We start from the raw sequence: 27,023 nt of genomic DNA, 5'->3' as shown, positions 1-27,023 counted from the left end.
ATCAGGAATAAGACTAGGATGCCCACTCTAGCCACTTCTATTCAACATAATACTAAAAGTCTTAGCCAGAGCAATTAGGCAAGAGACAGAAATAAAAGGTATCCAAACAAGAAAGGAAAAAGTAAATTCACCTCTATTTGTAGATGACATATTATAACCCTGAAGATTCCACCAAAAAAAAAAAAAACCTCTTAGACCTAATAAATGAATTCAATAAATTTCAGATACAGAATGCAATATACAAAAATCAGTTGCATTTATATATACTAACAACGAAGTAGTGGAAAAGAAAATGAAGAAAACAATCCCATTTACAGTAGCATCAAAAATAATAAAATACTTACGCATGAATCTAACTAAGGAGACAAAAGATCTATACCCTGAAAACTATAAAACATTGGTGAAAGAAATTTAAAAAGACACCAATAAATGGGTAGATATTCATGCTCATGGATGGGAAGAATTAATATTGTTAAAATGTCCATACTACCCAAAGTCATACACAGATTCAGTGCAATCCCTATCAAAATCCCAATGGCGTTTTTCACAAAAATAGAAAAATAATCCTAAAATTTATAAGGATCCACAAAAAATTCCAAATAGCCAAAGCAATCTTGAGCAAGAAGAATGAAACTAGAGGCAACACACTTCCTGATTTCAAACTCTATTACAAAGCTGTAGCAATCAAATCAGTACTGTATTGGCATAAAAACAAACACATAGATCCATGGAACAGAATAGAGAGCCCAAAAATAAACCCATGTGTATATGGTCAATTTTCATCAAAGGAGCCAAGAATATGCAATAGCGAAAGGATAGTCTCTCAAAAAAAACCAGGATGTTTTCCTGCAAATGAATGAAACTTACACACAAAAATCAACAAAATTGATTAAAGACTTGATTGTTAAGACCTGAAACTGTAAAACTGTTAGAAGAAAACATATGAGTTAAACTCTTTGGCATTGGTCCTGGTGATGATTTTTTGGATTTAACACCAAAAGCAAAGGGAACAAAAGCAAAAATAAGAAAATGAGACTACATTAAACTGAAAAGCTTCTGCACAGCAAAGGAAACCATGAACAAAATGAAAAGTCAGCATATGCTGTGGGAGAAAACGTTTGCAAACAATATGTCCAATAAGGGGTTAATATCCAAAATTTACAAGGAACTCCTACAACTTAATAGCAAAAAAAAAACTACCGATTTTTTAAATGGGCAAAGAACCTCACTAGACATTTTGCCAAGAAAGAGTTACAGATAGCCATCAGCACATGAAAAGATGCTTGCAATCTCTAATCATCAAGGAAATGCAAATAAAACCACGATGAGTATCAACTCACACCTGTTAGGTTGTCTATTATCAAAAAGGTGAGGGCGCCTGGGTGACTCAGTTGGTTAAGCGACTGCCTTCGGCTCAGGTCATGATCCCAGAGTCCCGGGATCGAGTGCCGCATCGGGCTGCCTGCTGAGCGGGAAGTCTGCTTCTCCTTCTGATCCCACCCCCTCTTGTGCTCTCTCTCTCACTCTCTCTCTCAAATAAATAAGATAAAATCTTAAAAAAAAAAAAAAAAGGCGAGGAATGTTAAATGCCGGTGAGGATGTGGCGAAAAGGGAACTCTTGTGCACTGTTGGTGGGAGTGTAAACTGGAACACACACTATGGAAAACAATGTGAATGTTCCTCAAGAAATAGATATAAAATAGAATATTTTCAGCCTTAAAAAAGAGGGAAATCTTGCCATTTGTGACAACATGGATGAACCTGGAGGGCATTATGCTAACTGAAATAAGCCAGACAGAGAGAGACAAATATTGCGTGGCATCACTTATATGTGGCATCTGAAAAACAGAAACAGACTCATAGAAACAGAGTAGAACCAGGAGCTGGGAGGTGGGGAAATAGGAAGAGGTTAAAGGTACAAACTTTGTTATAAGATGCATAAGATCTGTGGATCTAATGTATATCATGGTGCCTATATAGTTGATAAGACTGTATTGCAAAATCAAAATTTAAGAGAGAACTTAAGTGTTCTCACCAAAAAAAAAAAAAGTATGCGATGTGATGAATGTGCTAATTAACTCCATGACGAAAATCCTCTCATGATGCATCAAATATAGTTTCATATATCAAATCATGTTGTACATTTTAAATATATTTGTCAGTTACACCTCAATAAAGCTGAGGGGGGAAATAAATTTGTATAGAAGTGATAAGACAAAGTAAAAGGGCTTTGGGGCTTTTGGGGTGGCAGACTGTGGGAAGGTAAATATACGGGGGAAACTAATGGAAGATTAGATTTTTTTAGTAAGGTTTCTCTGTCGATTCCTCTGGTGCCGGCTCTAGGCTGGGAAAAGCCTAGTGTTGTCTCCTGTGATTAAGAATCTAATCAGGCTGAAGGCAGAGCTTTCCTTATGTCTGCTTCTTAATTGCTCTCAGCTCAAAATATTCCTTAGGACCAAAGTGGCATGTTTTGGAGTAGCTTACTCTGAACCCCTTCACAGGTTGTATAACTTAGTGACAGGCACTTTGTAACAAATGGTCCCTTTCTTCCGCTTTTTTTTCCAAATGTTTCATTTGAATCAGTTGTGTTCCTTTGTTGCTTCATTTCATCCAGTTTCATCACTGAGATTGAAATAAAAAGGAGAGTCAGCCCCAGAATAATATGGTGTCCATTCTAAAATCTGCTCATTTGGGCTTTCAAATCTTATTTGGTATTCACTTTATACTCACTTACAAAGATGGGCAAAAACCCAAAAGTTTTCCTGAGGGTGAGCTTTTTATTCATACTATCCAAACACTTAGAGATTTTTCCCTTAGACGTATTTCTCATAATAATTTAAATAAATTCCAGAATCTAAGATTAAGGGAAATTGAAAATAAATATAACAATTTCAAAAATAGCCATGGCCAATAATTCAACTTCTAGGAATCATTCCTCAGGAAACAATACAAACTATTAGCAAAGATGACAAAACTATACTCTGCAACATTATTTATAATAGCGAACACATGAAAACAAACAGAACATTTGAAAACTATCTGCCTGGTTGAATAATTTTAGTGCTTCCATTCACTGGACTTATGCAGCCATTAAAAATTCTATTTATGAAATATGTTTGTTGGTATGGAGATAACCTCATGATAGAGGTTAAATGCAGAAAGCAAGTCAGAAGGGGCACCTGGCTGGCTCAGTCAGCAGAGCATGGGACTCTTGATCTCAGGGTGGTGAGTTCAAACCCCACGTTGGGCATGGAGCCTACTTTAAAAAAAAAAAAAAGCAAGTCACAAAGCTATGATAACATCTTAACTATGTAAAACCATGTACATTGTATTTGTTCAGGAATCCTTCTGGTTGAAAGAAACACTCTAGGGGCGCCTGGGTCGCTCAGTCGGTTGGGCGGTTGCCTTCGGCTCGGGTCATGATCCCGGGGTCCTGGGGTCGAGCCCCGCGTCAGGCTCCCTGCTCCGTGGGGAGCCTGCTTCTCCCTTTCCCTCTGCCTGCCGCTCTGCCTACTTGTGCTGTCTCTCCGTCAAATAAATAAATTTAAAAAAAAGAAAAAAGAAAGAAAGAAAGAAAGGAAAGAAAGAAAGGAAAGAAAGAAAGGAAGGAAGGAAGGAAAGAAAGAAAGGAAAGAAAGGAAAGAAAGAAAGGAAGGAAGGAAGGAAGGAAAGAAAGAAAGAAAGAAAGAAAGAAAGAAAGAAAGAAAGAAAGAAAGAAAGAAAGAAAGAAAGAAAGAAAGAAAGAAAGAAAGACTCTAATCAGCTGAATCAAAACAAAACAAAATGCATGGGTAAAAGGAGTCTCCCAGCCCCCAGGTGGCAAGTGGAGAGTTCTCAGGAACCAGGGCAGTACTCTCTCCTGCTTCCTGCTCCCCAGTTCTGTCTTGATTAGTTCCTTCTTCACTTTCTCTGTCTGCCAGTTTTTAGTCCCCTGCTGCTTGGGACCCAAACACGACCTCCCAGTTGAAACACCCGGCAGAGGCCGGCTAGAATCCCGGTAACACAGTTCCAAATTTCTGGCATATGGAATTGAACGGGCCTGGCTTGGGTAGTAGGCAAACCACTTCTTGTCCAGTTGGCTATGATTAGAGGGGCCAAGGGTTATATTGTCCACCTAGGCAACGGTGCCTCCCATAAGTGCATAATTGGAAGCGGTGTGAAAGGGAAGGGCAGTGGGCAGGGCAGACTCTCGAGAGGCAGTTAGAGATTATTGTCATAGAAGGCAATACATCAAATTTTTAATAACATTTACCACCGACTGACTGGATCATGGTGACCTTTATTTTATGTATGCTATTTTACGTTTTACAAGTTTTTTACACTATGTGTATTTTTCGAATCAGGAGAAAAGTGGGTTTGGTTTGTTTTTTTAATATATAACATGTATTGAGTCCCGTCCCTATTATGTGCTAGCTTGTTGGTTATGGGAGTTGCCACCTTGCATGATTAGTGGGCGTTCTCTATCCTTGATGAGCCTACCTCCTTGTGCCAGATCCCCCTTTCTTGTGTTTGTACTTAACCTTGCCAGGACCTCGTGGGATTGTAAATGGTTTCTGTAACCAGTGTCACTAAGTTATACAACTCTGAACACCAATAACAGCTCTAGCCATACTATGTGATTTAGTTATTGACGCTATGCATTTGTTGATTCTTGAACCGTTTCAAATGAATATCTCTTTTTTTTTTAAGACTAAGTTGGTTTTTTAAAAGATTTTATTTACTGAGAGAGAGGGCGTGTTTGCACATGCGCCCAGGCATGAGCAGGGGAGAGGGGCAGAGGGAGAAGGAGAGAGAACTTCATACAGACTCCCTACTGAGCGCAGAGCCCCATGTGGGGCTTGATCTCATGACCCCGAGATCATGATCTGAGCAGAAATCAAGAGTCAGACGCTTAAATGACTGAGCCACCCAGGGGCCCCAAAATGACTAAGTTTAAAAAAAAAACAAAACTATTCTTAATATTTTGTTACCCCCTAAGTTGACTGACTTCCACATGTCATATGCTGTAAATACCAGTTTGCTGATTAACACTCACTTTGAGTCACCAAAGAACTGACTTTCCCATAACCACTGTCCGTTTGTTTCTCCTGGATCTGTTTGCCTAACATTTAAACGGCCAGTTCTTCCTTCACTTTTATGAAATTAGCCTAATTCCTCTTTCCCCATTCACACTTCCTTCATCTTCACGTTTTATTGGCCGGCTCCCAAGGTTTCATGATCACACGTATGGCCATAAATGTCTCTTTCGGTTAAGGATCTGGATAGAATGTAAAATCATTTTTAACTCTCTTCTTTCATATACATAGGGAACTCCATCTTTAACATTGTGGGGAAAAAAATGAGTTTTTGTGGCTTCCATGGCTGGGGTTAGAGTCCATTTTTAAGGCTTTTCCAGTGGTTCCATTTGAATATAATCTTCGAATCACAGAGGAGGGGTAACAGGATATATAACGTGGAGCTAGGAGGGCCAGGGTTTGGCTTTCAGCCCCACTGACAGGGACCACTAACAAAAAAGGTTGCTTCCCGGAGCCTGATTCCTCATCCGTAAAATGGGAATCCTAGCACCTGCCCCTCTGTGTTAAGATTAAGTATGTGGACAATGCTGGTCCTCTATTAGGTGGCCTGTAAACATTCGCTAAACTGATGAAATGTAACGAATGTAAAGAACTATCAGGGAAACACCCACCTAATCTTCTGGAAGGGCAGCCCGAGGTTTTGATAAAGGATGCAGAACCACTTTGAGAGTCAAATTACTTGGGCAAAGGTCGGCCCCTCCTTCAGTTAAAAAGCTGGGGGCAGGGCTTAAGGAGGAAGTGACAGTCCTTCCCTGAGTCTCCCTTCAGCCTTGATCCTCAACCTGAGGAGGCTATAGCCATGGAAGTCTTGATCACATGAGCCTCCCTCCATGAGAAGCCAAGAAGACCTGGTGAAAGTTTCCTCTTAAGTTCTGTGGAGAGAGACTCAGGTCTAGAAATATCCTCGCTGCCACGTGACCTGAAGAGGAGGAAACCTGTGCCAGTCCCAATCCCAGGTAAACCCAGGGAGCGCCAGCCAGTCTGGGTTCTCAGGCTTTCCAGGAGGACACGGTTGGGTCTTCAGTCCTGCTTCTGCTGAGGAGGCAAATCTAGCCAAGGGAGAGGTTTACAGGGTTTATTAGAGAGTTCTTCTCCTGTCAGTCTCGGGAAGCAAAATGACAGCTAAGAATCTGGGGTGATTTCCAGTAAAAGGAGAGAAAAGATACATGAGGGGTTTCCAGGAAAAGGAGAGAAGGGTATATGGGGTTTCTCTTTCATTTCTCCTTCGCTACAGGTTTGAGATAGTGCAGTTAAGCATATATAACTGGCTGGATCACTTTTTAACATTATGCAGTCCCCTCTCATTGAGTGTGTGACAGCGTGTTTGATGATGTGACCGCAGGTGGGTGGCCAGGAGCCCATGGAGATGCTGACTCCCTCGCCGAGAGCAGGGATGGGGCTGAGGGCAGGGATCCCTGGGTTTGCCCGAGCACCTGGTGGGGACGTGGTCTAGCTCTGGCCTGACCCTCATTTGCTTCCCTGAGGACAAGGCCCCAGTAAAATGGGCAGTCCCTCTCCCTCCCCTCTAGAAAGCTCCCTCTGAGTCCCCAACCCCCTCTATGCCTGGGTGCTTTTGTTTCACTAATGTGCCCAAGGCTCTCTCAGTTTAGTTTCTCTGGTGGGGAAAATGAAGACATGTTAACCTCATTTCACCCTCAGGATTAAAAAACAGGTCATCCTCAGAAATGACAAACAGGGGACAGGCATGGAGATACTAAGAAGTCTGAAGTTCAGGGAGGAAGGAAAAAGGGCAGACAGGCTCCGAAGGGCCCAGGAGGCATAGGGTGCTGACGGGGAGGCTCCAGGCAGCCGGACATAATTGAGCTGACCATCTGGCTTGGGAAGCCCCCTCGGGGATGAGTGTCTAGGGGCGTGAGTGACACCGGGCCTCACCTGTCTGTCCCGAGCAGTGGAAGTCAGCTGTTCCGCCGAGCCTGTGTAGATGCCCCCCCCCGCCCCGCCCCCCCACCTGGCAGGCCCAGAGCACAGAGGACTGAGCCAAATTCTGCCCAGTTTGCTCCGGGCGCTCGTGGCAGCGTCTGCTGGAACCACGAAGCACGCATGTTTCTGCAGGACCCGCCGTGTGAAGGGAAGTGAAATCTAACCTCAGCAAGTGAATCCACTACTAAAAATCCCCAAAGCCTGTCTGATAACAACAGAGGAGCTTCCCAGCAGGTTCGGCCTTCCCGGCTCCTCCAGTGCTCCCCAACGCCAGGCTGCGGGCACCCCGGGGGACTTTGGCCATTTAGGAGGTTGGGGGGGAAAGGAACCATGAGAGAGGGAAAAGAGGCCAACGCAAGAAGCTAAGCTCGGTAACCTTGCTTTTGCAAAGTAGGTCTGCGGGGCCGTTCATTCCAGATAAGGATGTGAACAGAGGGTGGGAGGCGGAGGCTTGTGTCCGCAGAGGCTTGTGTCCCTGGAGTCCCTGAGTAAGCATAAACCTCACAGGTGTTATTCTGCAGCGGATTCCCCAATCCTGGGTCTGATCCAGCCGGTGGGGGAGCCGGGCTTCCTTTCCATATACGTGCATAACATTTATGGTGTAAGTTTCCATGAACCCAGAAGTTGGGTTTTTACTTTCAACAGGAATGGCAGAGAGCACTAGGGATCCAACCATGATAAACTAACCCAATGCGACTTTAAAATAAGACTTAGCTACAAAGCTAACATTGGCTCTCCCTTCATTTACAATGAGGATCAGTAGGGGGAATAAACCCTCCACTTGTTAAATGCATTTAAAGTGTCGGAACCAATACTTTGCTGTGTCCACTATTTTGTTTCAGCCCAGTGCTTTCCAGGCCCTGGTCACAGCACACCCCCAGCCCGCACCCCCGCAACCCTGCACCCCACAGTGGGGTTGCCTCATCCGGGCCATTCCAGAGGAATGAGCCCTGCAGTGCTTTCTGCTTCTCTCTCATTTTTGGCCCCCAACAATTGGGGGGTGGGGGGGCAAGTACTCTGTTCCTTTCCCTGCCTATAATACAACAAAAATCTCTTTCACAAAATGGAAAGACCTTGTGCTCCATCTTGACCTCATTGCTTTTCCCCTTTTCTGATGTTGCTCCTGCATCAGCATCCCGCAAACTTGTTTCTTAAAGAAGTCAGACCCTTCCTCCGTCAGTGCCACACACATACAATTTTCCAGTCTTCCTGCTACATTAGAAAGTTTTGGGGTTTTTTAACTTACATGCAGGTGTCTTTGGAAGCATAGTATGTCTTTTTTTTTTTTTTTTTTTTAAGATTTTATTTATTTATTCATGACAGACAGAGAGAGAGAGAGGCAGAGGGAGAAGCAGGCTCCCAAGGAGCAGGGAGCCCGATGCGGGACTCGATCCCAGGACCCTGGGATCATGACCTGAGCCGAAGGCAGACGCTTAACCATCTGAGCCACCCAGGCGCCCGGAAGCATAGTATGTCTTGAAGAGAGGGCTCACCCTCCCACCCAGGACATAGATCCTGTGGAACCTGAGTGTATTTCCTGCCTGGAGCCGTCCTGAGCTGCCCAATTCAAAAGGAATCTTCATATTTAAAACCTTCTCACTTCTGTCCTGACACAGTTCAGCTCTGGGCTCTTGTCTGGGCGCAGCTCCTTCCACACCCCATCTGCTGCCCCAGTTCTGATCGCCTATCCTGCTCTCGCCTCACCCTTTCTGGCTCCTTCTCTTGCTTGTCTCAGGTTGCTCACTCCCCCTCACCCCTTGGTCCACTTTAGTCGCTGACAGTGTGCCTCAGTTCTCAGTATTTCTAAGCTACATCTTTTGTTCATAGAGTTGCCAGATTTGCATAAAAATGCAAGACACCCAGTTTAGTTTGCATCTCAGATAAACAACAGATATATTTTTTTTAAACTATAAGCATGTTCCATACAATATTGGGGACATACTTATACCCAAAAATGTTTGTTTGTCTGAAATTCAAATTTAATAGGATGCCCTGTCTTTTCTCTGGCAGCTCTATAATTATTTTTCATTCATTCATCAAAAAAATATTTGTGGAGAACTTACCAGGTGTCAGGCATTGTGCTAGGTGCTGGGAAAGCCGGCCAGGTCCCAGTCTTCATACCTTACAGAATATATACTTTATACACACATACACTATCTACATACACATATATATATGAACCTATAGGAAGAGGGTGGTTTTTGTACTAAACCTAATATTTGTATGTCACTAGTTAGTTTTAACTGCTGCATTTGATGAACTTGCTTTTATAAACATTAATATTTACATAACAAAAAAGTAACCTATTAAAATAATGTAATTGTAATAAATAATGGATGCCAATATTTCTTGAGCATTTATCATCTGCCCTGCACTATTTTAAGTGATTTACACACACTAATTCTTTTTACCCACATACAAAGTTGATGAAGCAGGGGTTTTTTTTATCCCCATTTTGCAGATGGGAAAATGGAGGCCCAAATAAATTAAGAAATGCACCCAGTCACACAGCTAGTAAACAGATGACCCAGGATGTGAACTAGATTATCTAACTCAAGAAACCAACAGGTAAACCACTACTCTGTACAGACCAACACTTGTTTTAAGGATTTTCACAGTTTGTAATTCATCCTCCTCCATGACTTAGATAATATAAGTCACATTTTTATAAACAGGAAAACTACACCACAGAGAGGCTAGTGATTTGCCTCAGTCCCTTTGCCAGTAAGTAAAAAAGCAGTTCTTCAACCCAGCTTCTCATTCCAAATGCTGCCCTCCCCCCATGCCATCTGAAACCCCATTGGAGCTTAACTAAAACAGTGGTGCCCAAAGTGAATTTCATAAAGATTCTTTAATGAGAGACTTAATCAAGCACTTGTTCAAACACTTAAGTTCTACTCTAAATGCTTTACAAATATAACTAATTTGGGGGGCTGGGTGGCTCAGTCGTTAAGCATCTGCTTTCAGCTCAGGTCATGACCCCAGGGTCCTGGCATCGAGCCCCGCTTTGGGCTCCTTGCTCAGCGGGGACCCGGCTCCCTCTCCCTCTCCCACTTCCCCTGCTTGTATTTCCTCTCTCACTGGGTCTCTCTCTGTCAAATAAATAAAATCTTAAAAAAAAAAAAAAACTAATGTAATCTTCATAACAGTATGAGATGGGTACGGTTATCATCTTCATTTTAAATATGACAAACTGAGGCATAGAGGCAAGTCACATAACCACTAATGGCAGAACCAGGATTTGAGCCCAGTCTGTCTCGGAATAGGAAAAGAATTCCACAAGTCATTGTCAAGTGCCTTTTTGTGCCGGGCATTATTGTAGGCACTGGGCCCGTGGCAGAGACAAAACAGCACACACATGCCTGCCCTCCTGGGGCTTATCTTGTGTTGAGGAGAAGAGAATAAACCTGGACAAACTTGGGAAAGGATCCTAATGGGGAGTGACTAACACCGCACAGGGGGGGCGGGGGAGCTATGAGACCATGAGGCAGGGGAGGGGAGGAATGATGGGCCAAGGGGGGCAGAGGTGGAAAGCGGGAAGGAGCATGTGCTTTCCGGAGATGGTGAAGTGACTCCAGACAGCAGAGGCTTCACTGTGATGCATCACATGACGTGAAATTGGGAGATGATGAGGGAAGAAAGATTGTCAGATTATCCAAGCCTGGAGGAGGATGGGAGTACGAGGAAACGGAAAGGAGGTGGGAGCAAAGCGGTCATGACCCCTACTTCACGCCATAGCCCCCAGGTTTTGCTTATGCCTCCTTGGGGAGGCAGGTGTGTGGGCCTTAGATGTGTACAAGCCAAGGCAGAGGATAAAGGAAGAAGGAAGAGAGGATGGGAAGGGTCAGGGACTGACATAGACACTTCCCTTTGTCGAGTCGGCCTCCCTCTTTGCCCACCCAGCCTCCCCAAGAAGCCCTTTACCTGTCTCCCGTGGTCTAGGGCTCCTTTTGAGATGTGCTGATGGATCCAGAGAGAAAACACAGAGCTTTCAGTGGCCCAGTCAAAGGCCCCCATGGTTGGCCTCACGGCCATTTCACTTCCCATCCCTCCACACCCCTCAGCCCCCCATCCTCACAAAGCGCCTGTGTGTCCTCTGTCGGCGCTCTCACCACTCTTCAAACTCGTCCTGAACTCAACCGGAGCCGTCTGCCCTCTGCCGACCCCGTCCCACCCACCCACATAAACCCTTTCTGTCTGTCAAGGAGACCTGGCTTGCCGTCTCCCGGAAGCTGTCTGTTCCTCCCCACACTGGCTCTCTGCACCTCTGATCCCCCTCCTCGCCCACTCTCTCTGTGTGGTGCTGTCTGTGTACCTTCTCTCGTCCTGGTCTTTCACAAAGAACCCTGGATTTTCCATTTCTGAGGACTTCCTGTCTCCCTGCACAAAACAGAGTGGGTGCTCAATAAATGTTCGTGGAGCTCCAGGCCCGTGCCTCCTGACCCCCAGAGAGTAGCATGCCCACGGGTGAGAGGACACGTGTGGACGTTGTTGTTGCAGGCCCGCCATGTGCACCACCAGTGCCTGCGACCTGGAGGAGATCCCCCTGGATGATGACGACACAGGCAGCATAGAATTCAAAATCCTGGCCTTCTATGCCAAACACCATGTCTTCAAGAACAGCCCCCCAGTCTTCTCGCCGAAGCTGCTGAGAACAAGGAGTTGGTCCCAGAAAGGACTGGGGGGTTGGCCAGCAAATGAGTCATGGACACAGGTGTCGTGGCCTTGCAGAAAGTCCCCATCCAGCGAGAAGCCCCTAAGCCTGGCCAAGAAAAAGTCTTCCTGGAGAACACTCTTTGGAGTAATAGAGAAGGAGGAAGATGCCCAGAGCTCACCTGTATTCGTTTTGGAGGGTGCCAGAGCACATCAGGCTGGTCCTCAGAGTCAGCAATGGTCTAGGTCCCTCACTAACGTGGAGCGGCACGCGGAGCGGGAAGGTAGGCTTTGGGCGGCTGCTTCTCTCCCAGGACAAAATCTTTCCCTTCTTTGTATGCGTGGTAGTTCATCTCCTCCCAGCTGGTAATGTGGCCTGAGGCAGGGCACTCCACTGTGCCTCAGTTTCCCAACTTACTAATGTTCGATAATAATTGCCCTGCTTTTCTCGAGACTGAGTAGAAAGTAAGAGGCTGTCAGTGAAGGGTGGCAGGACTGGTTTTCTGGCTGCACTGTCTAGAAATAAGCCTGGTGCCCTAAGTCCCGATCCTCTGTGCCAGAGACCAGTATGGAGGGAAGAGCCCTGCGTGCAGGTTCAGGCTGCCGTTCTTCTTGAGGTAAGTCAACTCACCTCTCTGGGCTTCTGTTTCCAGCTACATATTGGGGTATCCCACCCTCCCTACCTCTTAGGGTGGTGGATGGAAAGATCAGGTGGCTATATACAAAAGTACTTTTCAAAGTATAAAGCACTCTTAAAAAAAAAAAAACCCAAAAACTGAGAAACATTTTAGTTTGGGTTTTTTTTTTTTTAATTTTATTTATTTGTTTGTTTGTTTGTTTGAGAGAGAGAGCACTCACGAGCACTGGGGAGGGGTAGGTTTTGAAAGAAAAGCCCCTCTCCCGCTGGGTTTGATTGCTGGGCTAACTTGTCAGTAATTAGTCAACAGGTGGCAGTAATGTGTCAATTTTAAAATGGTGTGACTCTCCCGGCTTACTTGGAGAATCAGCCCACAGCTGGCAGTTTTTGATCACTCACTATGACCAAGGAAACTTTTATTTCCCAAACTTTTATAAGTCCCATAGACTCATAAAATTTTAGAACAGGAGTTAGGGATGAGATTATCTGGGAAACCCCCCTCTCTCCAGCCCCCAGTGGTACAGCAAGCTCCTGCTGGAGATGGTAGCTGAGCTTGGGGCATCAACAGTTTGGAGGTACCTAAATAGGCTTTTCTGCTTGGCTATCCTTTGGACTTCACCAAGAGGCAGAGGGAGCATTTACAAACTTTAATCTTCTGGTTTCCTGAGATAAATGACATTCTGTATTTCAAAGGTACCAAAGTGTCATTTGACCTTTTTTATTTACTAAAATTTCAAGATCTTTATATAGATATAGATATTCTTTAAAATAGTAGAAATGATTACTTCCTAAGGAGACCTTGCCGTAGACATTTATGTTCAGTGTATCCTCCCTTCCTATCTTTCTCTTGCCCACTTTCTTGTTTGGGGCATTATGTGGGTGGTTAGTTGGTTTTACATTGGATGTGACTCAAGAGAGCCTCACGTTCTATCTCTATTTTGCCACGTATAAATCAGAGTTTAGCAGTTGGTGTCACCTGGGTTCTTTTAACTGAAGGTCACAATTTAGACCTCGCTGCTGCGTCCAAGATTCAGACACCAGGCCTCAGTGCGAACTATAAGCTATGTCCCAAGATCGAAGCCTAGAAGTGAAAGGTTTTTAGGAGGTAGAAAAATGGGCATCAGTACCAACCCAGGTTCTTTGACTTGTGAACCCTTGTTTGTCCACAGCTAGGATTTGCTACATGTGGAATGTTACAGTTACGATTAGGTTCGGATACATAGAGTGGAAAACTCAAATAACTATGGCTTCAATAATGTAGAGATTCTTTTTCTCTCCTACAAGAGAATACCAAAGTTTGGCATCCCAGGGCTCATATGGCAGCTCCAACTTTCATTAGAGATTCTTATTCTGCCATTCCTTGGCTAGTGGCTTCCAACCTCAAAATCACCTTGCATTCCAAGGTGGCGGCAGAGACTCCGCCATCATCTGTACATTTCAAGCAGGAGGAAGAGGAAGCAAGGGGTGGGGGGCACAAAAGGGTGTCTCCTTTCTAGATAATTCCCTTCCCCTTTAGAGAGCTTTCTTGAACCCACACTCAACTTTTCTTACATCTCATTGGCCACTCCTTACTGTAGGGGAGGCTAGAAAATGTAGTCTGTTCAGCTCAACCCATTGCTGCCTGTGACACTTCGGGTGGGGCTCTTGCTAAGGAGGACGAAAATGAATACAGGGAAGGAAATAGCAGTCTCAACCATAGAAAAATGCCGTACCCCTTCTATTTAAAACAGATGCCTCAGGCCCTGTGTCAGGCTCTGAGCTCAGCGGGGAATCTGCTTGAAGATTCTCTCTCCCTCTCCCTCTGCCCCTCCCCCCACTCACACTCTCTCTCTCTCCCTCTAAAATCAATCAATCAATCAATCTTTTTTTTTCCCAAACACACAAATGCCTCAAGCCAAAGGCTGGCTGGCACCCTCTCAACTGTGCTGTGCTCTCTTTCTCTCCTTAGCACCATAGAGACCCCACCACCAAATAGACCCCAAAGGATGGGCAGCCTTTCTGTCCTCGCCCTATCCCATCCAAATCTCCCTTGCCTATCAGATGAGATAAACTCTAACAAGAAGGGAATCTTTTCTCAGTGTTTAAAATTAAGGTTTTTAGAAAATGGGAGTCTCAACTAGAGCTGGTTCATCTGAGTCGAAATGTGTTTGCTTATCCTGTTTCCTGCACATACGTCACCTGCCTCCCTCACTCCGTATCCATCAACTCATAGAAATGGATATGCCATAAGCAAGCGAGCCAGGGTGGCTATTTCTGTGCCCGCCAGTGGTCTCCTGATTACCCTGCCACAGGATGGGGGCTGGAGGATGAGGAGGGACCGCCTCTGGGGCCTTCATCTGCCTCCTCTGAGTGCAAGACGGGCACAGTGTGACTTCCGGTGGGAGAGCCACACGCTGACCACCGTAGACAGGCTGCACAAGGTTACAGAGGAAGAAGCTTTCCTTGCCCATCTTCTGCGGACACAAGGGAAGGCTCCCACTGGCTTTGGGATTCAGCCTTTTTCCCATTTCTTTGCCAGGGGCCATGCGTGCCCAGCATTCCATAGGAGGCTGGTTGGGCTGCAATAAGGTGGAAAGTATATATTTGCTTTGATTGTTAAAACGGGAAGGAAAAGCATCGGTCCTTTTCTCCTTGACTTCTCTCCTAATTCTTCTCTCTCAATTCTCTCCTTATCTTTTTTGAACCCGATGTGTCAAGCATGAAAAAGTGTGGCTTTTTAAGAAAACCATTATGCCCTTCTTTAAAGGAAAGCATTTTGTGGATCGCACTTTATGTATCCTGGTGTCCCTATCGGCATTAAGTAGATGTTTCCCATTAGATATGGAGGAGAGACAAGACACGTAACTATATGAGCAAGAGCAAGGGGAGTTCGGTGTTTACTTGAAATGGGCTTTGAGTAATGAATATGGCCTGAGAGCAGGGATATTTCTCTTTCCTCGGTGACCAACCCCCAAAGGCTTGTCAAACTATTGAATGCCCTCCTATGCACATAGGGGCCAGCTCTTCAAGATATAAAGGATGTCCAAAAAAAAAAAAAGAATAAAAATAAAAGCATAATGAGCATTCCCTCAAGCAAAGAACTAAGCACTTTCTTTTGTGTTTCTTCCCTTGCAGAGGGGAAAGGGGACCCTAATTTTGCAAGACTTCAAAAGGCAACTCCCAGTACTTTCTGAAGAATGGCCTCCCCCCCACCTCCCTCCTGCATGCACACACCGCAGTTTCCCTCTAGGCTGGCCTTTTCATTTTGGGCGACTGTGCATACCAATGAGCTAGACAAAGTTCTCCTGGGAAGGGCCGCTCATCCCCATTTGGTCTCATTTCAGCTGTGGACCCCAAAGTTGTTTCCATTGCCCAGCGCGTTGCTGAAATCGTTTATTCCTGGCCCCCGCCCGAAGAGTTCCGGGCTGAGGGAAGAGGCTCCAAGTCCAAGGGGAATTTTGTCCATCAGTTACCCCACTTCCAAGGCCCGTGCTCCCAGCCTCGAGCCACCAGTACTACGAAAGGTAAAAACTTCCCTTCCGCACGCGTGGGTCGCGTTGAGTGTTTGCCAGGCAGAGGTGCACGAGCGTCGGTGGGTTTAGCCAGCACCAGGCTCTGCATGAGGCAGCTCTGGCTCTGCTGCCCTGGACCAAAAGCATGACCGCAACGTGCTGGAGGCGCTGCCGACCTTTAGCTTTGGAGACCAGCCCAGGCCCAGGGGAGTGCGCCAGCCTCACTCTGAAGCGATGGGCCAAGCTCACTGCGAAGTGCAAAAAGGAGTCTCCTCCCGGGGGGGGGGGGGGGGGGGAGATGGGAGAAGTAGAAATCGGGCACGCCACCTTGTCCACAGAGGGCAATGCAGTACTCGATTCAGTCATGTGGGCGACGGTCAAGGGCGATGGCCAGTTGGCTTATGGAACTGCACGGGGTATAGATGGCGCGCCAGCCCGGGGATTTCTAACACTGCCGGGGGCTCCTGGGAAAAAGCAGGGCGTTGTCAGACACCAGGTCTGGTGCAGCCCACGAAGCAGACCCGAGAAGTAGTGAGCAGAAGGCAGTCAGTTGTCAGCAAAACCGGAGCAGGAGCGAGGACCGGAGTTCCCATCGGATGGGCGGGAATTGAGGGGAGCAGAACCAAACGCCACGGGAAGAGACATTTGGTCCTTCTTTCCCTCCCTGACCACTGTCCCTGCTCCTGGCTCCCTTTCCCCAAACTGCAGCAGAGGGGCTGGGGCAGAGGCGGCCCCCTGGGTTGGCAGTGTGCCCACGTGCCAGGAGCTGGTGTCTGCGACTCCCAAGCCTGGAAGCAGAGTAGTGAGTCCGCCTGCACCGTGCTGCGTTGTGGGGCTTAGAGTGAGCGGCCAGAGGAGAGGGGGTCCCTCTGAGTGCTCAGAGAAGAAAGGTGTCTCCACTTTATTGTGATCTCCTGGGTGACATAAAGCCATACCCCACTGCAGGCTCAAGCTAAGGCTCTTGGCCCCCATGCACATGAGAAATTCAGGCCGTTGTCAGAGCACCTTTCCCGGGAAGACGCAGAAGCATCAGAGAAAAACTCCAGACGGGCGATGGGACCCGCGTTCTTGCTTCTCCCACGGGACTTGAGTCTCAGACTTCCCACTTACCTTGCCTTTCGCTGGACCTTCTTGGGATGTGACGGGCTGGACTGATGTCCTGGCCTCCCTTTCCCTCTTATCTAGAACAAACAGGAAGACTCCACGACTTCAGGGATTGAGCCATAAGTGGAAAGTGCCGCTGGATCAGGAATTAGCTTTTCTCTGTTTGGAGTCTGTTCTGTGGCAACAGCCATTTTCCTCATGGTCGGTGGTTAGCTTGTTTTGAGATAAGAAAAATCATACTCCACCTCCCCTCCACCCCCTGTTTCAACATATATACCCCACAGCAACTGTAGCCATCTCTCTATCCACCTGCCATTTTTAGCGTTCAGGGTGGGAGAACTTAATCATTTTATTTATTTATACCCCACCTGGTTATAAAGACAGCAAAGTATGCATTGTTAGTAAGATCAAATAAATCCCACTTGAAAGATAATGGAAAATGAAAACACTACCGGGGAAAAAAGGTGGATTTAGGAATAAGTTTAATTCCCAAAATGTAGGCCAGGAAGACTGTACCCCCTCTTTGATGGGGGCCACAAACTTGGCTCTACACTTTCTAGCAGCACAGAGCGGGGAATATGAACCAAATGGAATTTATGGTGTCCACGTGGAAAAAAAAAAAAAATCTGCTCAGGGGAATCTTACAGACCAGAGAGAAAGTTCTCCTGAATATCTTCAGAGATAAGATCACAAGCAGTGGAACTAACATCTTCAACAACATTCTTACAATAAATATATGATGCATTTCGTGGTGAGAAGGGAAAAAGGAAGAAGAAAGGAAAGGAGGGGCCTGTAGAAGAGGGTGGCTGGAGTGGTTTGTGCCTCATCAGGCAAGGCGAGGCAAGAGTTAAGTTGCTAAGAATTACAAAGCACATGTCTCCCTCAATCCCTAAGCTGGCTACACGTATTGTCCCTGGGGAAAAAAAAAATTAAGATTATATCTTTTCTTAAAAAAAAATAACTGGAATTTCCCCCCGACAGATGGAGAAGACCAAATTATAGCCAAAATCGTTGAGCTGCTGAAATATTCAGGGGATCAGTTGGAAAGAGAGGTATGGAGCTTCTTGAACTGATGTGATTTCTTTCTGTGCCCACGCACTGGGGCAGACAAAGGAATCGTACTTCGGATTGTATTCCTTTGCAAGTTCTGGTTTCCACTTAGTCCTAAATTTTATTTCCCTTGGAGTGAAAATTCTTCATGCTGGCAGCATCTCAAAAATGAATCACTTTGGAAAACATAAGTAAACCTTCTGGAGCCTCCCTGGAATTTTTGGAAATGAAAAATGTAACTTTGTTATTGCAAGAAAAGACACCAATAAATTAAAATTTGCTGAATAGAATTATGAATCTAGTTCCCCATGTAACTGATCCTTGGGGAAGTTTAGACTCTTGCATTTACCCTGCAGTCTGGATATCGATGTCCCATGCCAACTCCAAGGCTGGAGTCCTTCCCGAAATCTCCCCTGAGAGTGGCCAGACTATTCTCTGCTCAAGGTCTTTCTTAGCAGTTTGGCCAGGAGGGGCGGGTTAAGTGTTACTTCGAGCACTTTGGCCTTCCTGCCATTTAGAAGTCGAGACCCCATCATTCCGGTCAGGAAGGTGTGAGAACGCCTTCAGATACAGAGCTGGTGAGCAGGACCCCACTGTAGCCAAAGAGAAGTTCTGTGTGGTTACCCACAGACTGTCGAGTAGTCTCTAGGGCGCGTCAGTCAGGCCCTGGCCTGTGGACCCTTTTCCTTGTCTTACCAGGATCAGTGGGAGGAAGTCAGGCCCCATGGGTCTTGTGCAGGAGGGGAAAAGCACTAACTGGCCAGCCAGCCTTCCCCAGTCCCGGCATGCTCAGCAGCAACTCTCTCAATGCCAGAGAGAATGTTTGTCAGGGATGTGCCCAGCGGATGGTGACTGGGATGGTGCAGAATGAGAAACGGAGAAAACCAGGGATATCAGATAAAGAAAAGAGAACAGGTTATGTGAACTTCGAGTCCACAAGTAGACAACGAACAGGGGTGCAGAGAAGGAACACAGAATGTGCCCTCCTATGTTTCTCCAGAACTAACATCAGTGGATAGGGATGATGGGGCGATTGATTTTCTCCATTTTAGGAATGAACTTTCTAGCACTCAGGACTGCTTTGTGAAGGAATGATCTTCCTGTCACCAGAAGAATTTCAAGGAGATCCCAGTGACCAGCCAGCAGCGCAGTACTTGAACTGGGAGAGAGCTATTCGAATCCTCCAGGATTCTTTACAGCTTGAAGATTCTGTGGCTCTCTCATGGCAGCCTCCTTCCCAGCCTCCCTAAGCAGTGACTTGCATTGAGTCATGGAGGCAAGGGACAGGAGGTGGTATGAAGCTGACCTCCGTGGTTAGAGAGAGAGATGCTTTCCTTTTCACCCCATAAATTACCACTTTAAGAAATCTCGCTTTTCTTGGTGATTTGGGGTGATAATTTTACATTCTTTATGTAGAGAACATGGTTGTTTCCCCAGTAGCAGACTTTGGTAGGAACACATGGAGGGTCTGACTTTGCTGTGTGGGTGCGGGTTCCCACTGGGCCAGGACAGTGACGATGGCCAGGGCTGCTCCCTCCATGGCTGCAGGGTGCCTGCAAAACCACTCATCCCTGAGAGCACATGTCAGCCTCATCCAGCACCTTCCTGAGAGGCCAGACGGCCAGGGGCAACCCAAAGGAGCAACGCTGGGACGGGCCAGGGTCCTCTGCAGAAGGTGTTTCTTTCTGGTGTTTATTCCTCTACTGCTTTAGCAAGCCTAGGCTTCCAGCTACCCACTGGGGTTTTTGCATCTAGCTTCTTCAACTGGGTCACTGATCAAAAGGAGTCCATTCTTGCTGTCGAGGACACTAGCCCTTCTTGCTTCAGATTTGTAATTCAGACGGGCCCCCTTTGTCTCATGGAAGTTGGGGGGTGGGCTGGGCTCACGGAAAGAACATTGCTCCACCAAAGTCTTTACATAGCATCGGACGCACCCCCAGAATGTCCCTTTTAGAGACAATATTTGTTGAGAAGCTGCTTAGCTTAGCTTTTCTCAAAGACAGAACTAGAGGATTTCCAAGGAAACATGTAGTCCTCGCTCACTAAGTAATTTCTGTATGACTGGAATTGAGGGTTTCCCACTGGGTGTTTTGGTGGCCCACTGCTGAGCTAGAATCTGCTTCACGGGGCCAGGTTGCTCAACTGAACGCATATCATCTTGTTCGCAGTTGAAGAAGGACAAGGCTTTAAGGAACAGCTTCCAGGACCAGCTATCCTACTCTGTTTTCAAGACCATCACGGACCACTTCTTACGGGGTGTGGACACCAGGGGAGAATCAGAGGTCAGAGCTCAGGGCTTTAAGGCTGCCCTTGCAATAGATGTCACGGCCAAGCTCACTGCCATCGACAACCACCCCATGAACAGGGTGCTGGGTTTTGGAACCAAGTACCTGAAAGACAACTTCTCGCCCTGGGTCCAGCAGCAGGGTGGATGGGTAAGTGCATCCTATTTCAGTATGAATCTTCCCAGAATTCAGAGGAGGTGGAATGGAAAGTTATAGGGGGTTTGGTTTTTTTCAGTGAAGGGAACACATCTTTGAAGCAGCTCCCAAGGATTTAGAACAGTTGAGTGGCAAGAGATAGATCCCAGGGATGGGAACATATTTTTAGTGATTATCTTCATCATCAACAAATATTTACGGGACTCCCAAAGGGTACAGGGGGTATGTATGTTGGAGGAGAGGCACTGGTCAGATAGAACAGGAAATGAAGAGATGGTGAGATACAAAATGTTTAGATAGATGTAATTTCTGTTTTCGTAATTGTGCAGGCAGCGGAAGTCTGACAGTGAGACAAGGAGAGGCAGACAGTTCCTGATTCCCTCAGATGCTGACAGGCAGAGAGAGAGAGACAGTGCTCATCATATTTGGTCATTGCTGCTTGGACCCAGCCATTTTGACAGGGACATTTTGACACAAACCAAAAAGCAAACTGTTAGATTTGTGTCTGGTTTTTTTAAAAAAATGAAGTTTATTTATTTATTTTTTAGTAATCTCTGTACCCAATGTGGGGCTCAAACTCACAACCTCAAGATCAAGAGTCACAAGCTCTTCCCACTGAGCCAGCCAGGCGCCCAAATTTGTGTCTATAATTCCTTGCTATCGAGCAAAACAGACACCTTCACCCCCATGCCTTCTCCCCCATCCTTTATCCTCATTCCTTGAGATTTCCTCCAAGCTGCCATAACCTCAGAAGGTTAACCTCTTCAAAACGCTTTAACGCATCACTTTAAATCTCAGTAGGCTCAGGGTATTTTTGTCTGTTCAAACCCTTCCTTGGAAGGACAGGCCTTTGTCCCACATTACCCTTAGTCCTCTTTCCACCAAAATGGTCCAAGGGTAGCAGGTTTGAGTCTGCTCTACACATGGCCCAGCATGGCCTTGCAGCCTCCAAACAGGCTTGGTCTCTGGGCTACCAGAAGGAAAGTACAGCTGATCTTGCCAAGGGGCTGAAGTGCCCACCGTGGTCTTCAGTGGCTGCCTGTTGAGCTTACCTAGTCTTCTGTTCCTTCCTGTTTTCCACATTTGCACCAGATATGGTAGCCTGAAGTGGCTGATCTGAACAACTAAGGCTCTCAAGTATTCTAAACTCAAGCTGCCTTAACTCATGCTAAAAAAGGATAGATTCTTTGACATTATTTTGGCTTTAACTGTTCTTTCTTCCGGACCCCCTCAAGTCCCTCCCCTGCCCCAGAGCCTTTCCTGACCACTCTAGCTTAAAGGCTTCACCAGCCTCTGACCTGTTATAACACTTCATGTCTGAACTATAATTATATACAGGAAAGAACCTTCCTTGTTGGTTGTGTAGGTAGATTTTTCCAAGGAGATTGTAAGTATCAACTGGGCTTACAGGCCAGTTCCCAAAAGTCTGTTTAGTTAGTTAATGCAGCTGAAATGCCAAAAGTGTTCTAGAAAAAGGCTACACCAAAAGCACAAACAACAACAAAAAATAAATTGGACTATATCAAAATTTAAAATCTTTCTGCTGCAAAGACACTACCAAGAAGTGAAAAGACAACCCACAGAATGGGGGAAAAATATGTTCACATCACATATCTGATAAGGAACTTGTATTCAGAATATGTAATAAACTCTTACAACTCAACAATAAAAAGACAAAACACAATTTTTTAAAATGGGCAGTGGATTTGAATAAACATTTCTCCAATGGCCAGTAAGCACATGAAGAGATGCTTGCTTTACATCGTCATTTCAACATTAGGGGAGTGCAAATCAAAACCACAATGAGGGGTGCCTGGGTGGCTCAGTTGATTAAGCATCTGACTCTTGATCTCAGCTCAGGTCTTGATCTCAGGGTCATGAGTTCAAGCCCCATGTTGGGCTCCATGCTGGGCTTGGAGCCTACTTAAAATGTAACAACAACAAAACACAATGAGATATCACTTCACACCCACTAGCCATGCTTCCCCTTTGGAAGCAATTTGGCAATTCCCCAAAATATCAAACATAGAGTTACCAATTCTACTCTTAGTTATCTACCCAAGAAAATTGATAACAAAGGTTCCTGTAAAAACTTGTACATGAATGATCCTAGCAGCTTTCATTATTTTTTTTTTTTAAGATTTTTATTTATTTGACAGAGAGAGACACAGCGAGACAGGGAATACAGGCAGGGGGAGTGGGAGAGGGAGAAGCAGGCCCCCCGCGGAGCAGGGAGCCCGATGCGGGGCTCGATTCCAGGACCCTGGGATCACAACCCGAGCCGAAGGCAGACGCCCAACAGCTGAGCCACCCAGGCGCCCCAGCTTTCATTATTATACTCACCAAAACAACCCAAATGTTCATCAGTGATGAATGATGAATGGAAACACCAAAGGTGATATACCCATACGATGGAATAGTTTTTAGCCATGAAAAGGAACAGAACAGATGGATGAACCTTTTTTTTCCATTTTTAAAAATTTAAATTCAATTAATTAACATATAGTGTATTAGTTTCAGAGGTAGAGTTCAGTGATTCATCAGTCTTATATAATACCTAGTGCTCATTATATCATGTGCCCTCTTAATGTCCCAGATGGATGAACCTTGAAAACATTATGCTAAGTGAAAGAAGTTAGACAAAAGGGCCCTATATTGTATGATTCTATTTTTATGAAATGTCCAGAATAGGCAAATTCATTGAGACAATTGAGAGGTGAGGGAATGGGGAGTGATTGCTAATGGATAAGGAGTTTCTTTTGGTGTGATGAAAATGTTCTAAAATCAAGCAAGGGTGATGGTTGCACAACTCTATGAATATACCAAAAGCCACTGAATTATATACTGTAAAAGGATGAATTCTGTGATATATTTCAATAAATCTGTTATGAAAAATGGTGGTTTTAATTCTAGTAAGCAAATAAAAAGAGGAAAGAAGACTATATTTTTATTTACTTATTTTTTAATTTGGCTGCCGGTGCTAGAGAGAAAAACAGTTCTAATTGGAGAAAATAGATGGATTTTGGGTAGAAATAATAAAGGGCATTTTCAAAGCTTTAGAATTTGACAGCATTTTTTTTATCATTTGTAATTTATTAGTTTACTTTTCTGGGCCATCATAAATCCTAATTTTAAATCTTGGCCACGTTTAGGTTTAATTTGGAACATGTAGCTGGAAATTAGGAGTGGGAGGAAAAAGAATGAGAAAGGACGAATTTTCCCAAAGCTGATAGAGGACTTGCAAAAATAAAGAAGGAGGATATTGATAAAAGAATATTTATGAGAATATTTATGAGTTTATGAATATATATTATGATAGGAGCTATTGAAGTGTGGAGATGTGGACTGAGACTTGTGCTCAGTGTCCATGAACAGGAAAGAAAGATGATGCTATGGTGGCAAGAGTCTAGGGACTTCCATTGACCCTTGGTATTTTGGCTCTCCAGGGTGTCCTTATAGTAGTGGAGAAGGAGGAAAATGATTCCCATGCACAAGGTTTCCAGGGTTCCTGACTATCTCAGTATTCCGCATTTCATGCAAATGTATCTAATCTTCCCAACTAAACTGCAAATCTGAGGGCAAGCTTAAATATTTTATGCTGTTCCTTCTATATACATCATAGATGTTCAGCCAGTACTCCTAACATAAAGAATTAGTCAATCAAATGAATAGCGACTGTATCTAACAAGCATGCTAAACAAACTACCATGAGATTTAAATTCACTTGTTGGCCATTTTTCCTCATTGTAAAGCACTGTTCAAATAGTTACTCTGTGGTCTTGCAACCTCACCCATTTTACAGCACTTTGTAAGGAGAGGTTTGCAACCTCCACAGTCCTCAACCTTTCAGCATCTACTCTTTTGAATGTTAAATACGGCATCAAAGCCTTTTCCCATCTAGCTTGCTAGCCCTGGATATATAACACAAGTCTGTAGCATATGTTTTGCTTTCAGAATACCAAGGACACTGGTCATCTTTCCAAACCCTCCCCCAAACCCTATCATAGTCTCCGAACCCTGGGTCATTCCTGGAACATGAGAGCAGAGTTCACAGGTATATGTTTTCAGTTCAACCGTGAATCAAACTTGGAATGTTATGAGTCTATTTCTCTTGTTTCCCCTCTAGGAAAAAGTACTTGGAATAGCACATGAAGAGGTAGACTGAAGCATCAGAAGAGTTGTCATCTGGAATACTCATTATCCAACTGGGATCCTGTCTACATTGGTCTCACCATAGAGTGTGGGAGGAAATACAAATGTGCAAGGCAGAGGGAGCATTGAAGCTTCCCGAATCATCGTTCCTGTGAATCCAGAGGCATCAGGAGAGGCCTCGTCTGTCTCCAGCTCATAGAATGTGTAGTAGCATGGCCTGTGACATCCATGTTTTTCAGGTCCTCCCTTGAGTGTGGGAGGAAGTCTAGGAAGACGAGTGGTAATTTTCCTTTCAAATGTTCAGAACAGAAACTGTCATCTTGCCTCTGTTGGCCAATTTAGGGAAATTTTGTTACACATATTTGCTGATTCCATGAGGGCAAAATTGATAAATCGTGCATGTGCTTACTCTTTGGTTTCTAGTACTGTTTATTTTTAAACTACACTTGGGATGGCCTAATAATGGCATTGTTTCAATGCCTACCTTTAGGAAAATGTTGCTATTCATGTTGGTAAACATAGGTCAAAGAGACCCGAGTTCACTGCTACATCCACTAGTCTGGGGAGATGGAGCCATATCTGCCTTTTGACTCACTTCCCTAGAAAAATTCTTTGGCAGTTTGAAAAAGTTGCATTTGGCAGAAAATAATTACTCCTACCACCCTTAACCGTCTCAGTGACCCCACCTCTATTTCTCAAGGTCTCTGAAACTTTCTTTGTTATTTTTTTGTGGTAGTGTAATGATTAGTCACTGGTAAAATAAATATGTGGAAAAACCACTGTCAAAAGAATATCTTGTGGTTAAAATAAGTAAAAAGTAATAGTAGTAAGATCTCTGTGAGGATCAAATGAGTTAATTTATAAAAAGCGCTTACAACAGTGCTTGGTATTTAGTGCTGAGTGTTCAGTTATGTTCAGTATTATGTGCTGCCCTCAGCTAAGGTGAAAATTTCCTCTCCAAGCAATCACTGATTGTTTTTCTGAAATTGCTACTGCTCAGAATGAGGTTTTATAGTAAGTGAAATATGTTTCACAGTTGTTTAGCAATTATTTAAAACAACAATTATTAAAATAATTTTTAAAATACTGTCAAATTATAATCCTAAAACTTTCTGGATCTGTTGCACCCAGAATGTAGCCTGATATAAAACAGGTGTTTAGTAAACCTTTGATGAACAAATAAATGGATGAATTAATCAGACTTACTTTTAGCTTCATGGGAAAATTGGGCCTATCTAATATCACATGCTTCACTACTCTACCCATCTTAATTAAAATGATTTATTCTCTTTTACTTCCTGCCCCCCCCACCACCACCACACACACACAGAGAAAAATCATAAGTGTTAGGGATAAAGGAGTTTCCTTTTACAGATGGAGACACTGGAGACCGCCTCTTCTCCCATGTTGATCCAATCATTCCACACTATTTGCAATTTCCCAAATGTATCATGCAACCTTGTACCTCTAAGCCTTCATAACAATATTTTCTCCACTTGGCATGTCCTTGCCTCCTGGTCCTCTCTCCCCTTATGTCCACTAATTCAATTAATTCCGGTCCCATCTTTCCAAATTTACTCCTTCATCTCCTCCAGGAAACATTTGCTAACCCTCCCTTGGCTGCCATAGGGCTATATTTGGACATTGTCAAAAGGATGTTCCATAACATATTGCTTATAGACATTATACTTAATACATTATGCCATAAGACCCAGTCTTTTGCACCGGATTATAAACTCTTTTATAAACAAGTATTATGTCTAATTTAACTTTGTCTATCTAATGCCTGGCACATTTTAATGTATAACTTAGCCTCGCTGCTATAACCTGTAAATCAACGAGATTGGACTATGGCCCAAAATATGTGTCGTTTTAAAAAACTCTCCAAATGTTCCAATATTATCTGCAGCTTCCAGCCAAGATGAAGTAATAGTAACCGAGTTTAATCTCCTGCTTAAAACACTGAAAAAAAAAAAGACAAAATGTATGAAAGAATAGTTTTCAGTTTTCAAGACGTTGTGCATCAGATAATGAAGGACTTGTCCCTGAGAGATGAGAAATAAAGTGAGCCCTGTGATTACCCTAGAGTACTGCAGATAGAGTTTTTAGGCTGTGCTGGAGGGAAGGGAACCCACATAGGGTTCAGCAGTCTCCCAGACTGGAGGAGATAGAGCCTTGGAGTCCAGGAAGGCCAGGGAGATCAAGTCTGCAGGATAAATAATGGACAGAAGAGAATGGCACACAAAGCTCCAGAAATTTACAGACAGATCCCCTCATGTTTTCAGATGAATACTGATCAGCATGTGCATGTGAAGAAGTTATTGAGGGGAACACTCTCCAAGGTTCAAATTCACACAGAGCTGGGAGTAGTCCCTATTTCCATTAGCCCCAGAATGGAAAAACTAAAATTTGCATGGCAGTAGGTAGAATACCCAGAAGAATTTTGCTTCAGTAGTGGGGAAAAAATAAGCTCTAGATT

The 27,023-nt window shown here is 44.6% G+C and overlaps 1 protein-coding gene across 1 annotated transcript; it reads left to right on the top strand.

Moving 5' to 3' along the window:
* The first annotated feature begins 5,713 nt into the window (after window positions 1–5,713).
* On the top strand, window positions 5,714–25,332 carry BCL2L14 (BCL2 like 14). The gene is made up of 6 exons (XM_045870571.2): window positions 5,714–6,031; window positions 11,517–11,953; window positions 15,630–15,809; window positions 17,883–17,953; window positions 20,120–20,386; window positions 24,519–25,332. The coding sequence occupies exons 2-6, from the start codon at window positions 11,524–11,526 to the stop codon at window positions 24,555–24,557; spliced, it is 987 nt and encodes a 328-aa protein (XP_045726527.1). The 5' UTR covers window positions 5,714–6,031; window positions 11,517–11,523; the 3' UTR covers window positions 24,558–25,332.
* The last annotated feature ends 1,691 nt before the right edge of the window (window positions 25,333–27,023 follow it).

This window comes from Mirounga angustirostris, unplaced genomic scaffold (genome assembly GCF_029215605.1).
Source record: "Mirounga angustirostris isolate CCGP_5_RB_7025 unplaced genomic scaffold, mMirAng1.0.hap1 SCAF_5, whole genome shotgun sequence".
NCBI classification, from domain to species: Eukaryota; Metazoa; Chordata; class Mammalia; order Carnivora; family Phocidae; genus Mirounga; species Mirounga angustirostris.
This window is presented reverse-complemented; position numbering and strand designations above follow the sequence as displayed.

What these genes read in the sequence shown, in the direction of transcription:
- BCL2L14 (XM_045870571.2), top strand. Translation starts at nt 11,524, where the DNA reads ATGTGCACCACCAGTGCCTGCGACCTGGAGGAGATCCCCCTGGATGAT. An exon ending in GGGATCAGTTGGAAAGAGAG is followed by an intron (nt 17,954 to 20,119) that starts GTATGGAGCTTC and finishes TCTTGTTCGCAG; the next exon opens with TTGAAGAAGGACAAGGCTTT. An exon ending in TCCAGCAGCAGGGTGGATGG is followed by an intron (nt 20,387 to 24,518) that starts GTAAGTGCATCC and finishes TTTCCCCTCTAG; the next exon opens with GAAAAAGTACTTGGAATAGC.